Source organism: Camellia sinensis, chromosome 7, assembly GCF_055761805.1.
Source record: "Camellia sinensis isolate YWXY chromosome 7, ASM5576180v1, whole genome shotgun sequence".
NCBI classification, from domain to species: Eukaryota; Viridiplantae; Streptophyta; class Magnoliopsida; order Ericales; family Theaceae; genus Camellia; species Camellia sinensis.
Window position 1 is genome coordinate 107532696 of NC_138967.1, and position 13994 is coordinate 107546689.

The 13994-nt window shown below is 46.0% G+C and overlaps 1 protein-coding gene across 1 annotated transcript; it reads right to left on the minus strand.

Annotated features, from left to right (window-relative positions):
• Positions 1-7803: 7803 nt before the first annotated feature.
• Positions 7804-9771, minus strand: LOC145796016 (uncharacterized). The gene is made up of 2 exons (XM_082880985.1): positions 8970-9771; positions 7804-7853 (listed from the first exon to the last, which is right to left on the minus strand). The coding sequence occupies exons 1-2, from the start codon at positions 9769-9771 to the stop codon at positions 7804-7806; spliced, it is 852 nt and encodes a 283-aa protein (XP_082737111.1).
• Between the last annotated feature and the right edge of the window lie 4223 nt (positions 9772-13994).

A 13994-nucleotide genomic window follows, 5' to 3' on the forward strand; every position in this document is an offset into this window, starting at 1 on the left:
TTGCTGCCGCTCGCCGGAGAAAGAGAAAGAGAGAGAGAGAGAGAGAGAGAGAGAGAGAGAGAGAGCCATAAGAAGAGATTAGGGATTTTTGGTTGAAGAGGATTTTTGATTTTTGAGATTGGGGATTTTGGTTCAAGAGATTGGGGATTTTTGGTTTTTGGGATGAGGGGAGAACCCAAGCGGGAATGGAAAAAAAAAGGGAGGGGGGAACCGAGTGGGAATGGAATTCTTTTCTTTTTTTTTTTTATCACAAATGAATATTTAAACAATAAAACAGCTCCTCTTTTTTTTTTTGCGACGGAGGTTGCCGTCCCCAAAAAATTTTATTTTTTGTTAAAATAATTTTATTTTTATAGTTAATGAATTTTTTTTTTCATTTTCTTTTATTTACTAAGGTTGAAAATTTATTTGTTTCATTTTTATTTAAATGAAGAAGTAGGGGTAATATTTTAATGAAAAATATTTTCCATTAAAATGAAGTTAATTTTTTGTGGTCAATGAAAAATATTTTTCTGTGACCCATTTTTTTTTTTTGTTACTAAAAATCAGGAACTAATTTTTTGTGGTAGGGGATAGGTAGTGGTAGTAGTGGTGAAGGTGGTGGATAAAAGGTAATAGTGGTGGTGGTGGTGGTGGTGGTGATGGCGAGGGAGTTTAGTGGTGAAATTATGGTAGTGGTAGAGGAGATAGAGTAACGGTGGTAGAGGAAAGGTAATGGTAGTAGTAGTGGTGGTGGTGGAGTGGTGGCGATGGTGGTAGTAATGATAGTCGTAGAGGTGGAGTGGCAACAGTGGTAGTAGTAGTGATAGTGGAATGGCATTTGCAGTAATGGTGAAGGTGGTAGAGAAGATGGGTGGTGAGAAAGAGATGAGTGAGAAATAGATAGAGAAGAGAGAGAGAGAGAGAGAGAGAGACAAAGTGGTCGCTAAAAGTGCATTTTCTTGTAGTGTCTTGATAAATTGAAAAGGAGCTTGGTAAATAGAGAAGATGGGAAGGGGAGAGTGAGCAAGGTGAACACAATGAGGGAGAGACAAATAGACAAACAAAGAGAAAACGAGAGAGAGAAGAGTAATGAGTGAGAGAGAGTGAGAGACAGAGAGAGAAAGAGAGACAGAAAAAGAGAGAGAAACAAGATATGAGTGAGAGATAGACAAAAAGAGAGATAAAGAGAGCAAAAAGAAATGAACGAGAGAGAGACATAGAAAAGGAGAGAGATAGAGAGAGAAGAGAGATGAGCGAAAGAGACAGTGAGAGAAGAGAGATGAGCGAAAAAAGAGAGGAGAGATAAGCGAGAGAGAGAGATAGAGAGATGAGCGAGAGAGAAAGAGAGAGAAAATAGATGAGAGAGATAAAGAGAAGAGAGATAAACAAGAGAGAGATAGAAAGAAGAGAGATGAGTGAGAGAGACATAGAGAGAAGACAAATGAGAGAGATAGAGAGAAGAGAGATGAGCGAAAGACATAGAGAGAGAGAGAGACAGACAGATAGAGAAAGAAGAGTGATGAGCGAAAGAGAGAAAGAGAAGAGACAGAGACAGAGACAGAGAGACAGGAAGATGAAAAAATGGATGAAGAGAGAAATATTATATCAAAAGAGTAAGACAACGTCGTTTTTTTTTTTAAATTTTTTTGCGACAGAAAAATACCATTGCATTTATTCAAACCATTTTGTGACTGTATATTTATGAAGCTGTCTCAAAGCCACAATATATATATATTTTTTAACTTTTTTTTTTTGCAACGGTACCTATTACAGTCGCAAAAAACTCATTTTTTTTTTTGTGACAGCAGTTGGTGCCGTCGCAAAAACTCTATTTTTTCACAACAACAATCTCTGCAGTCGTAAATACTCTTCTTTTTTGCGACAGTAATTTCTACCGTCGCAAATACGCTCCTTTTTCGCGATAGCATTTTCTGCCGTCGCAAATACTCTATTTTTCTGCAACAGTAAATAGTGTCGTCGCAAAAACACACATTTTTCGCAACGGAAAGTTGTGTCATCGCAAAAACTCACTTTTTTGCGACGGCAAGTGTGCTGTCGCAAATGCTTCCGTCTTTTAAGCCCACTTTTCTTGTAGTGAATTATACTTTTTATATTTATTTTTTTCACAACAATTGTATATTAACTGCATACTAATGACTAATATTATATTTTTCATTATGTAAGATATTTATGACACAGGAAACGAGACTCTAAAACTCTTGATATATAAAAATATATTGCATATTGATATTAATGTATTTTTACACCAATAGTATGCAAATAATATGCAATAATGGGTTCAATAAATTTGTATTATGAATGAACTATTAAACAAAGTTATGCAATTAATTTAATACCTTCAATTGTATTACAGGTATGGATTATAAAAAATTGAAGTGAAAACTTAATATATATATTTTTTTGGTGTGTGTAATACTATATATTTAAAAGACTTATTTATTGTTTATTGTTTAAGATAACATTGTAATCTCAATAAGCAAACTATAAATTAACGTTTATGTTTATAAAATTTCTCATTTATTATTTAAAATTTTCAGCCGAGTATGTATTCATTTCTTGCTCAGTTGTATTTTTGGTACAGATCAATTTATCCATACAAGTCTCCTAGGGCTGTTCAAAAATCCGTTCAAACCGGTAATTAGGATCGAACCAGATCGAATCGTACGGTTTGGTTTGGTTCTATTAAGAATCGGTTCGGTTTCGGTTTAACAAATATGATAACCGTAAAAATGGTTTGGTTAATGGATTTTATGAAAAAATCACGATTCGAACCAAACCGAACCGAATTGAACCGAATCGAATTTTAAAAGATACACACACACATATATATAATATCAAGTTTTATTTTTATTAATTGTTTTTTTGTAATTTTAATGATATTAGGATGATATAGATATGTAATGTTGAGTAATGCTTTAATATTATTAGTTTTTATCATTAGTTAAATGTAATTAGTTTGAGTAATTATTTTGTTAATATTAACAATTATTTTATTTTATTTTTTATTCTATTCTTGTAAACAGAAAATGTTGAAACCGTGAACCAAACCGAAACCGAACCGTTATTTCTGTTTGGTTCTGGTCTAGTTTTATAAGTGTAATAGTCTGGTCTGGTTCTCAAGATTACAGAACCGTTAGGATCGGTTTGGTTCTTGGATTTTTTCACAATCGAAACAATCCGGACCGTGTACACCCCTAAAGTCTCCATACTTTGTATACATATTGCATACCAATTTAAGAGACACGCATAATTACAGTTGATGATACTACTAGTCTCTGATGGACGGGTCGGGTTGATCCAGGCCTCCCACATTATTGTCCGATCGTTGGGCCCATTGAGAAACTTGCTCAAAAGTTCAACGGGGAATGGGAGTCCCCTAGTGAACCCTCCAACGAGTAAGTTAGAGAAGAGAGTTTAACTGAATATAGAGATAGGATGATGATAAACCTTGTCTTAGAAACCTGCTTATATCCTTTACTCATCATTTCCTTGTCCATTCTGACCTGTCACGTTGGCCAAAAGTCTATGTTCTAGCTTGCCTTGTTCATGGTGAGGTCGTTCTGTTCCGACGTGAAGGGGTTATCGTAATAAATGCTGCAGGGAACCTCATTAATGGCTGACGTGTGGTGTAATAACTTTGCAGGATCTTTGTCTACTTATATGGCTGGTTCATCTCTTGACAAGTGTTTAGATGTCATTGGTTCTTGGTGCAACATTAGGCTCCAGCAACGTTGGGCTTTGGTGTTTGAATTATGTATTGGGCCCTAAGTGGCTGCGAAAGGCCCCTATAGGCCCACCAATGTCAGTAGTCCCCCATTCCCAAGTGTAGCTTCAGCCCAACGAAGGGAATAAGGAAGAAGACAGGGGTTGTGAGAGGTCAACGGAGAGAAGACCGATTGGGAGGTGGGCCGACAACGAAGGGTGGCTGAGTGAGGAGGTCGACTGCGAGGAGGGCCGATTGAAAAGGATGACTGAGTGAGAAGGCCGACCGCGAAGGGTGACCGAGTGAGAAGGCCGATTGCGAGGAGGGCCGATTGCGAAGAGTGACCGAGTGAGAAGGTTGGCTGCGAGGTGGGCTGACCGCAAAGGGTGACCGAGTGAAAAGGCCGACTGCGAAGAGGGTCGACCGCGAAGGGTGACCGAGTGAGAAGGGAAATTGGCGGCGCGCGGGGCTTGAGGCATGGCGTGGCATGTGATGATGTGAAATGGAATAGACAAGAAAGAGGAAAAGAGTAGTGGATCATGGTCATATACGTGGCACAATCTCGTAACAAGGGAAGTGATGCATTAGCAGGAAATGAAAGGATAAGCTAATATAGGGCGTTGAAAAGGCGGGGGCAGAAATTTTCGAAAATTTTCAAACTAGCGAAATTTAATCTTGACCCTTGGAATATAGGCAAACCGTGGGCATTTGGAGTTATTCACTTTACCTACCTTTTTGCAAAAAACCAACACGTCCTAGAAGTAAATTCATTTGTCTCGTGTGATACGCCGCTGCAACACTTTGCGAACTTCCTTGTGCCAGTGTCTGAAGCTATACGCAGACACATAGGAGGAATGGCTCGAGATGAAGTGCCAACCATGAGACTATACTCTTTGAGGGAAGACGACGCAGTGGAGTTGGCAGAACAGTATCGAGTGGAGCGGAGGGAGGAGAGGGGAGCTGCACAAGGGGCACGGGCTTGTCCAACAGCGATGATCGCGGCTGCTAGGCCAATTAGCCAAGTGGAGCTGGACCACTGGCACACAAAGGTAGACAGATCCACGTTTACGGCGAAGGAGTTGGAGGAAGTACGGAGGAAGTACCAAATTCCTGCGAAAATAGAGTGGAGGCTGCCCACGTCCAAGGAGAGGGCGTCAGATGTATGGCCGACAGAATTCACCTTGTACGAGGAAGCACTGAGGGGGGGTCTGAGGCCACCATTCCCCCAAATAGTGGTGGACGTACTGAACAAGCTGGAGGTGGCGCCAGGGCAGTTGATGCCGAACGCCTGGAAAATACTGATGGCGTGTGCGATTTCATAGCCGCGAGCGACCAGGGGGGCTGCTATGACGATGGAAGAATTCTTCTCCTGCTACAAAGCCTCTGGTCAGCAAGAAACGTGGGTGACTTTGCAGACGGTGGAGGGTTGGGGTTTAGTGGCAAGCTTGCCATCTTCGGTGAAGGGATGGAGGCCGAGATGGTTTTACGTATCAGTGAATGGTGGAGGGGGGAGTTCGCACAACGTGGAAAGTCCCCACAAAGTCGGTGGAGCCACGGTTGGATGCGGAGGCTGAGAACATAGTGAAGAGAGTGAAGGAATAGAGGGAGAAGGAGGGGGTGAGGTGCGATGACCTGATCCTACCTTCAACCCTGTTTTCCTTGAGACTGGGACTGCAGCCGACGGGAGAGGATCTGGCGAGGGAGGAGCGCAGGGTGTTCGCCAAGGCGGATAAGTATAAGGAGGCACGGTTGGGGCTTGCACCGAAATTGGTGATGAGAGAGTGGGTCCAAGCGCTTCCCAAACCGTTGGGAGACAAAGACCTAACGAACTTTGCCTCACTGCCGCCCCCAATGGACCTACTGAAGGAGAGGGTTAAACAAGAGGTGGAGGCAGTGTTGAAAAAAACAAAGTAGAAGAGGGTGGCGGCGAAGGGGAGTAAGCACGCTCCTGTTGCAAAGAAGATGAAGGATGGGATAGCAGATGGGGCTCTGGAAAGGGAGACTGCCCAAGTTGGGAAAGAAGAGATGAGTGTCCAGATGTTGAAAGAGGACATAGGCACGAGCGCCCAAACAGTGGCAACAGTGGGGCCTGTGGTAGAAGTGGCGCCCAGTCCTGGCAATGGGAAATTTGGGGTTAGCTGACCGGAGACGAGCGTCATGTTGAAGACCGCCATGTACCATGCGCACGCTCTGGCAAGCCGGTAGGCAGAACAAGAGGGGAAGCCAAGGCCGCAGCCGACTGCCTCGTTGAAGTAGTGAAAGATGCAGCCATGCGGTCGATGGCAAGGTTGACGAAGGTCGAACTCCTGAGAGGGTTTTACTCAGTCCAGATGGAGGCATCGACCCTGGCGACTGCCTTGATGAATAAAGCAGCACGCTCGAAGGTAGAGGCAGAGCCACTGATGACTTAGTTGGAAGAGGCGAAGACACAGCTCCAGAACCTAAGGCTTGAGACAGCTGGTTGGAAGAGGGCCGCTCAGAGTGCGTGTGCAAAGGGGCTGGAGTATGCGCGGAGGGCGAAGAACATGGAAGTATTGGCATTGGTGTACGACCTCAGCAGATCGAGCTGGTGCTGAGTTCTTCGCTACCAAGTCAGAGCTGGACGCGGAGCGCCACAAGGCGGTATCGCTAGAGTTTGAGTTGGTGGGCGAGAAGAGGAAACTAAAGCAGGTCTAGCAGGCTTGCACCACCGCCAATGAGAGGTGGGAAGAGGCTATGACCAACAGTGAAGAGCTACGTGACCAGGCAATCAAGGACAAAGAAGAGGCAGATGGTCGGATCACGGAGTTGGAGAAGGCCCTGGCAGAAGAGAGGGCGAAATTGGCATCTTAGAGGGCAGCGCACCCCGACTTGTGTATGGCGGCTGTAGAGCAATTCAAGGGGTCCGCCGACTTCCAGATGGCCATTGATGCCGCTGTTGCCAGTAGCCTGGTGAAGGAGGGAGATGGGGGGGCTGGGCCGTCGGGAGCGGCCGCTGGAGGTAGGAGTGAAGAGGAAGTGATCCAACACTTCCAACGGTTTGACTTCTACAAGCACGAGATGAGCGAGTTCTGGGACAGCGGCTAGATGACCTTCAAACATAAGGCGCAAGAGCTATTCCCGGACTTGGACTTTAACCTCGTGAAGGTAGGGGAAGATGATGTCGCCCAGGTCCCCTTGGACGAAGGGATTGAAGAGGAAAATCTAGCTTTCCAGTGGGGAAGAGTGATTTTTGTAACTAAGTGTGAAAATTTTATGTTTGTTTTGTTTTGTGTGATGTGTTTTTTTTTATTTGACATGTGAGTTCTACAACGAATTGTATAAAAGCGTAAGTCTGTGAATAAAACGACAAGTTTTTTCTTTTTTGTTATTGTTGTCGTTATGTTTCTGAGCTGTAAATTTGGAATAATGAGAATGGCTGAGCAGATTTCAATAAAAAATGGGTAATCAGGCTAACTTGTAAGAAAACTGTGATGTAAAAAGGTTTAAAAATGGGCAATCAGGCTGACTTGTAAGAAAACCATGATGTAAAATGGTTTAAAATAGGCAATCTTGTATGATTAGTGAAAATGAATGGGCATGGACCTGGATTTTGACTAAGTATAGTAACAACTGGGACCAACTTTGATTTAGGCCGGCCGAATTCTTCATGTGAGTTCTGACTAAGACTCGAAGAGCTCTATTACGCTGAAGCTTAAGTTAACTCGGTCTGGCTGAGCTCACCGTGCTCAGTCTGGCTGAGTCTTAAATTAACTCAGTCTGGCTGAGCTCTTGGTGCTAAGTCTGGCTGAGGCTGTAGTTAACTCAGGCTGGCTGAGCTCTTCGTGCTCAGTTTGACTAAGGCTTCAGTTAACTCAGCTTGGCTGAGCTCTTGGTGCTCAGTTTGGCTGAGGCTTTAGTTAACTCAGTTTGGCTGAGCTCTTCGTGCTCAGTCTAGCGGAGGCGTTAGTTAACTCAATCTGGCTGAGCTCTTGGTACTCAGTCTGGCTGAGGCTTTAGTTAACTCAGTCTGGCTGAGCTCTTGGTGCTCAGTCTAGCTGAGGCTTTAGTTAACTCAGTCGGGCTAAGCTCTTCGTGCTCAGTTTGGCTGAGGCTTTTGCTAACAAGTTGTTATTGAATCACGATGCAAGCAATGGAGATATAAAGTCATTGTCATTGAAGGCACAACCTGTTGATCACAAGTTTACACCAATAGAATAGTACAAAAAGGAAAATGCAACAATGGAATGGTACAAAAACATGAAACACCATTTTACTGGAAATAACGCTTCAAGTGCTCAACATTCCATGGATGGGGGAGGGCTTTGCCTTTCATGTCTTGGAGTCGGTAAGTGCCTGGGTGAGGCCTGGCTTTAACGACGTAAGGTCATTTCCATTTGGCTGCTAGCTTGCCCTCGACGGGATTTTTGGTGGCAAGAGTCATTTTGCGCAAGACTAGGTCACCAACTGCGAACTCCCTCGGTTGGACTTTTTGGTTGTAGTATGTTCTCATTTTCTGTTGATATGAGGCCCGTCTGACAGCGGGGGTCTCTCGGAGCTCTTCGATCAGGTCTAAGTCAGCCCAACGTAATTCTTCGGTTAGTTCTGGGTCCGGGTGCAAAACCCTCGGGGTTGGCAGGCCAATTTTTCACTGGGATGACCGCCTCAGTGCCATATGTTAAGCGAAAGGGGGTCTCCTTAGTAGGGGTTCAGGCGGTAGTACGATAGGCCCAGAGTCCATTTGGTAATTTCTCAGCCCAGAGTCCCTTAGCGGTTTCCAACTTAGTTTTGATGATCTTCAGGAGAGAACAGTTGGTGACCTCGACTTGCCCATTGGCTTGGGGATGACCTGGGGAAGAGAAACATGGCTGAATATGGAGCTCTGCACAGAATTTTCTGAACTTGGCATTGTCAAATTGCTTGCCGTTGTCTGAGACGATGGCTTGAGGGATTCCAAATCGGCATACGATCGACTGCCAGATAAATCTGGTTGTATTCCATTCAGTGATTGCGGCGGGGGGTTCCGCTTTCACCCATTTAGTGAAGTAATCAATGGTGACCACAGCGAACTTGGTTTGGCCCCTACCGGTGGGCAATAGACCAACTAAGTCGATGCCCCACTTGGTGAATGGGTAGGGACTGCTGAGTGTAATCAGTTTTGTAGGTGGAGCATGGGGGATGTTGGCAAAGCGCTGGCATTTATCACACTTAAGTACGAATTCAGCGGCATCTTGGTTGAGTGTAGGCCAGAAATAGCCGGTGCGAAGGATTTTATGGGCTAGCAACCTAGCACCCGAATGATTACCACATACGCCCTCGTGGACTTCCCTGATCACATAGGTCGCTTGAGCAGGACTGAGCCACCTGAGGTATGGGTGTGAAAATCCACGTTTGTACAGTAGGCCGCTGATGAGGATGTAATTGGACGACCGGGCTCTGACTTTAGCGGTCTGCTGTTTGTCGTCTAGCAACTCCCCACTTGTCAAAAATAGAAGGATGTCTATTGCCCATGGGATAGGTTCGTTTTGGAGGAAGTGAACCTCCTGCTGGATTGGCGAAGTAGCCGAGTGGGCCAGGTATTCAAGACGGACACCATGGCTAAGGGCTGACTGGTTGGCCGAGGCTAATTGGGCCATTTCATCTGCCTTGGAGTTTTCTGACCAAGGGATATGTTTGATGTGGAAAGTGTTGAAAAGGCGAACAAGGGAGAGTGCAATATCCCTGTAGGCTCGCATTGTGTCTTCCTTTGTGTTGAATTCTCCCGTAATCTGTCCGATGATCAGTTGGGAATCACTAAACACGTAGATATGGCTTACACCAACGTCTCTAGCTAGGTAAAAACCTGTTATCAAGGCCTCATATTCGGCCTCATTATTGCTTGCGTCGAACAGGAAGTAGAGAGCACACTTGAAATAACCGCCCTCGGGGGTGGTGAGGATGAGACCAGCTCCACTGCCTTCTTTACGGGATGATCCATCGGCATTGAGGGTCCAGGAGTGGGGGTCTTCTGCCTCAGTGTTGAATTGCCTGGGCAGAGGGGCCACGATTGGAGTGGGGTTGGTGAATTCCAAGATAAAATTGGCGACAGCCTGTCCTATGATGGCCATTTGAGGTCGGTAAGAGATTTCAAATTGGTTGAGCTCAACAGATCATTGCATAAGTCTGCCGGATAATTCTAGTTGTTGCATTACCTTCTCCAAAGGTTGGTCAATGATGACCACTATGGAGTGAGCTTGGAAATAAGGCCGGAGTCGTCTTGAGGTTACGACCAAGGCAATGGCCATTTTTTCCAGCAGAGGGTAGTTCTGTTCTGCCCCTTTGAGAGCTCGGCTAATGTAATAAACCGGACGCTGTACTAAGTCGTCCTCCTTGATGAGGGCCGCACTAACTGCGGTGTTCGATACTTCTAAATAAAGAAAGAAGGTTTCACCAGAAAACGCTTTAGAAAGTAGGGGGGTTCGCCACGCACTGCTTCAATTGTTGAAAGACCTCTTTAGATTCGGTGGTCCACTCAAAGACATGCCGAAGGACTTTGAAAAAGGGGAGGCACTTGTCTGTTGCGCGGGAAATAAAACGGTTGAGGGCGGCGACTCTGCCGGTAAGTCGTTGAACCTCTTTAACCATTCCGGGTGACTGCATTTCTATCAGGGCCTTAATCTTTTCGAGGTTGGCCTCGATGCCCCACTGACTGACCATAAAACCCAAGAACTTCCCAGATCCTACGCCGAAGGCGCATTTCTCCAGATTCATCTTCATTTGATACTTACGTAGGGTTTCGAACGTCTCTCGCAAGTCTGTCAGATGATCAGATGAGAGTTTGCTTTTGACAAGCATGTCATCGACATAGACCTCCATGTTCCAACCTATCTAATGGTGAAAGACGGCATTGACCAACCGTTGGTAAGTTGCTCTGGCATTTTTCAATCCGAATGGCATAACACGATAGTGGTAAGTTCCTCTTTCTATGATGAAGGAGGTGTGTTCTTGGTCAGCCGGGTGCATCAGAATTTGATTGTAGCTAGAGAAGGTGTCCATGAAACTGAGCATCTGATGTCCAGCCGTGGCATTGACAAACAGATTAATGCGAGGGGAGGGGATAGCTATCTTTGGGGCAAGCCCAATTAAGGTTAGAGTAGTCGACGTAGAGTCACCATTTATTGTTGTTTTTACGAACCAGGACCACATTTGACAGCCATCTGGGGTAGTCTACATTCTTGACAAATCGTGTCTCCAGCAGTTTGCCTACCTTAGAAGCAATAAAAGCATTGCGTTCCGAGTGAAAGATATGCTGCTTCTGGTAGAAGGGTCGGGAATGGGGCTCGATGCTGAGACGATGAGTGATGAATGAGGGATCGATACTTAGCATGTCAGAATGGGTCCAGGCAGACACATCATTGTGCTCGGTTATGAGGGCTGTAAGGTCGGCCTTGGCTTGGGAGGATAGTTGGCTGCTGATCTTGGCTGTTTTTGTTGGGTTAGTGGGGTCAATGGGGACTTCAACAAGTTCTTCCACTGGTTCCTCTTTAACTAACTCGTCTTCGTCTCTGACGTCGAGTCCTTCGATAATCATAGCCTCCTTCGGCTTAACCTCTTTGAGTGAAGCGACGTAGCATTCTCTGGCCATAGTCTGTTCTCTCCTCACGGTGCTGACTCCGAGGTCGGTAGGAAATTTCTTGGCTAGATGGTATGTGGATGTGTAGCATGAAAAGCATTGAGGGCGGTGCGGCTGATGATGATATTATAAGCAGAGGGACAGTCGATGACGAGAAAAGTAAACAACTTGGTGGCTTGCCGTGGATACTCTCCGATGGTAATGAGAAGATCGATGGAGCCTATGGAGGTCACCCGATCCCCAATGAAGCCGACCAGTGGGGTTTGGAGAGGGGATAAACTTTCTTCCCTGACCTTGAGCTGGTGATAGGCGTTTAGGAAGATGATGTCTGAAAAGCTACCATTGTCGACAAGCACTCGTCTGACTTTGTAATTGGACAGTAGAGCAGAGATGACGAGGGGGTCATCGTCAGGGTAACGGATGCCTGTGCAATTGGCCTCCGTAAAGGTGATGGGCTCCATCCACTGTTTGGGGTGTTTGAGGGGGCGGTTCAAAGTCACGACTTCTTTGTTGGAGCCTTGCCTGATTTTTCTGAGTTCGGCTCGCTAGGCCGAATAGGATAGTCCTCCGCACGCGAGTTCGCCAGTAATGACTCTGATCTCTCCAACTGGGGGAGCAAGGTTGTCTTGTGCTCGGGGTTGTGGCGGGGGCCGATCATTGCCTTGGTTAGGTTGTGTGGGTTGTCGGCGAGGAGTGTGTAGGCGGTCGCCCCTAGCAGGTTCGGTCCTCGGCTGTTGCTGGGGATGGACTATCGTGAACCGACTGAGGCGCCCCTGGCGTATCAGGCTTTCTACCTAGTCTTTAAGGTTAACACATTCCTTGGTGTTGTGGCCGTGGTCCTGATGGAAACGGCAGTATTTGGATTAGTCTCACAGGTTAGAAGTGGACCGTAAGGGTTGTGGCCATTTCAAGTTGTAATCTCGTTGGATCTAGTTTAAGACTTGTTCCATAAGGGAGTTGAGGGATGTGTATCGTTCGAACTGACCGAGCGGTCGGGTAGATGCCGATCAGTTGGCTCGAGCGGTTTGGTCGGCATACCGAGGTCGTTGCTGCGTGTATTGGGTGGTTCTGGTTTCGGATTCCTTCTTCTTCTCTTTGAGGGTTGGGTTTTTGGCTGTGGAATCTTGGCGGGTGACCAGAAAGTGTTTGGCATTCATGTATTTTTGGGCTTTGGAAAGGAGGGTTGCTATGGAGGTTGGAGGGTTTTTGGAGAGGGAAAAAAGAAAATCGGATGATCGTAAACTGACCATGAAAGGCGTGAGAATGACCTTGTCATCGTTTTCTACCACCTGCAAGGTTTCAATGTTGAAGCGGGTGACGAAGCTACGCAGCGACTCGCCCTTCGTCTGACGGATGTTGAAGAGTTGGGTTGCTGGACACCGCTGGTGCTGGGCACCAATGAAGTGGCTGAGAAAGGAGTCACTTAGGTGATGGAAAGTAGAGACAAAGTCCATCGGTAGCTGACTAAACCACAGTTGGGCCGACCCCTTAAGTGTTATGGGGAAAGCCCGATACATGATCTCATCAGGGAACGCATGGAGGACCATCAGGGTCGTGTAAGTCTCCAAGTGGTCGACTGGGTCCGTTGTACCATCGAAAGAGTCGATTGAGGGCATTTTGAACTTAGGAGGTATGGGTTTGTCCCTGATGGAGGCGACGAATGGTGAGTTGGCTGTGGTGGAGGGTTTATTCTATATATTCTACATGACTCCTTGAAGTTGGAGTTTCATGGCTTGGAGTTTCACATCCTAAATAGGAATGTTGTCAACACTAGAATGCAATGGAGGCTGGACACTGTTGGCTTCTCCCTCGAGAGCAGGTGCTTGGACTGGTGGATGTGGAGCCCGAGGTGGCGGGTTCATATCTTGGGGCAGGGGTCGCAAACCCTCCAAGTTGGAGGGGTGGGAGTGCTGGAAGGGATAGCTTGGGGTTCGTTCTCGGTTGGGTGTGATATCTTGAGGTGGTGGAGGAGACACAGGAAGGTCTCGTTGTAGCAAAGCATTGAACAAGGCTTGGTTTTGTTCGGCTAGGCGGTTAGTGCTGTTGGTGAGTTCTGTGAAATACTGCGGTGGATTGTTTGGGTTAGGAGGATCGGCTTGGGGGTCGGCAATGTTGTGTTGAGAAGCCATGGATCTAGTTGTGACCATCCACCTTGGTAGGTGGCATGTAGGGATTATCGAGAATGGGTCTCCGACGACAATGAGCACAGTTACCACACGGAGTGAAAGGTTTCCCACAAACAGTACCAACTGATGATGCTACTAGTCTCTGATGGACGGGTCGGGCTGATCTAGGCCTCCCACACGATTGTTCGATCGCTGGGCCCACTGAGAAACTTGCACAAAAGTTTAACAGGAAATGGAAGTCCCCCAGCGAACCCTCTGACGAGCAAGTTAGAGAAGAGAGTTTAACTTAATATAGAGATAGGATGATGATAAAGAGCTTAACCTTCTCATTGTCTTAGAAATCTGCTTATATCCTTTGTTCATCATTTCCTTGTCTATTCTGACCTGTCACGTTGGCCGAAAGTCTATATTCTAGCTTGCCTTGTTCATGGTAAGGCCGTTCTGTTCCGACGTGAAGGGGTTATCGTAATAAATGCTGCAAGGAACCTCATTAATGGCTGATGTGTGGTATAATAACTCTGCAGGATCTTTGTCTGCTTATGTGGTTGGTTCATCTCTTGACAACCGTTTAGATGTCATTAGTCCTTGGTGT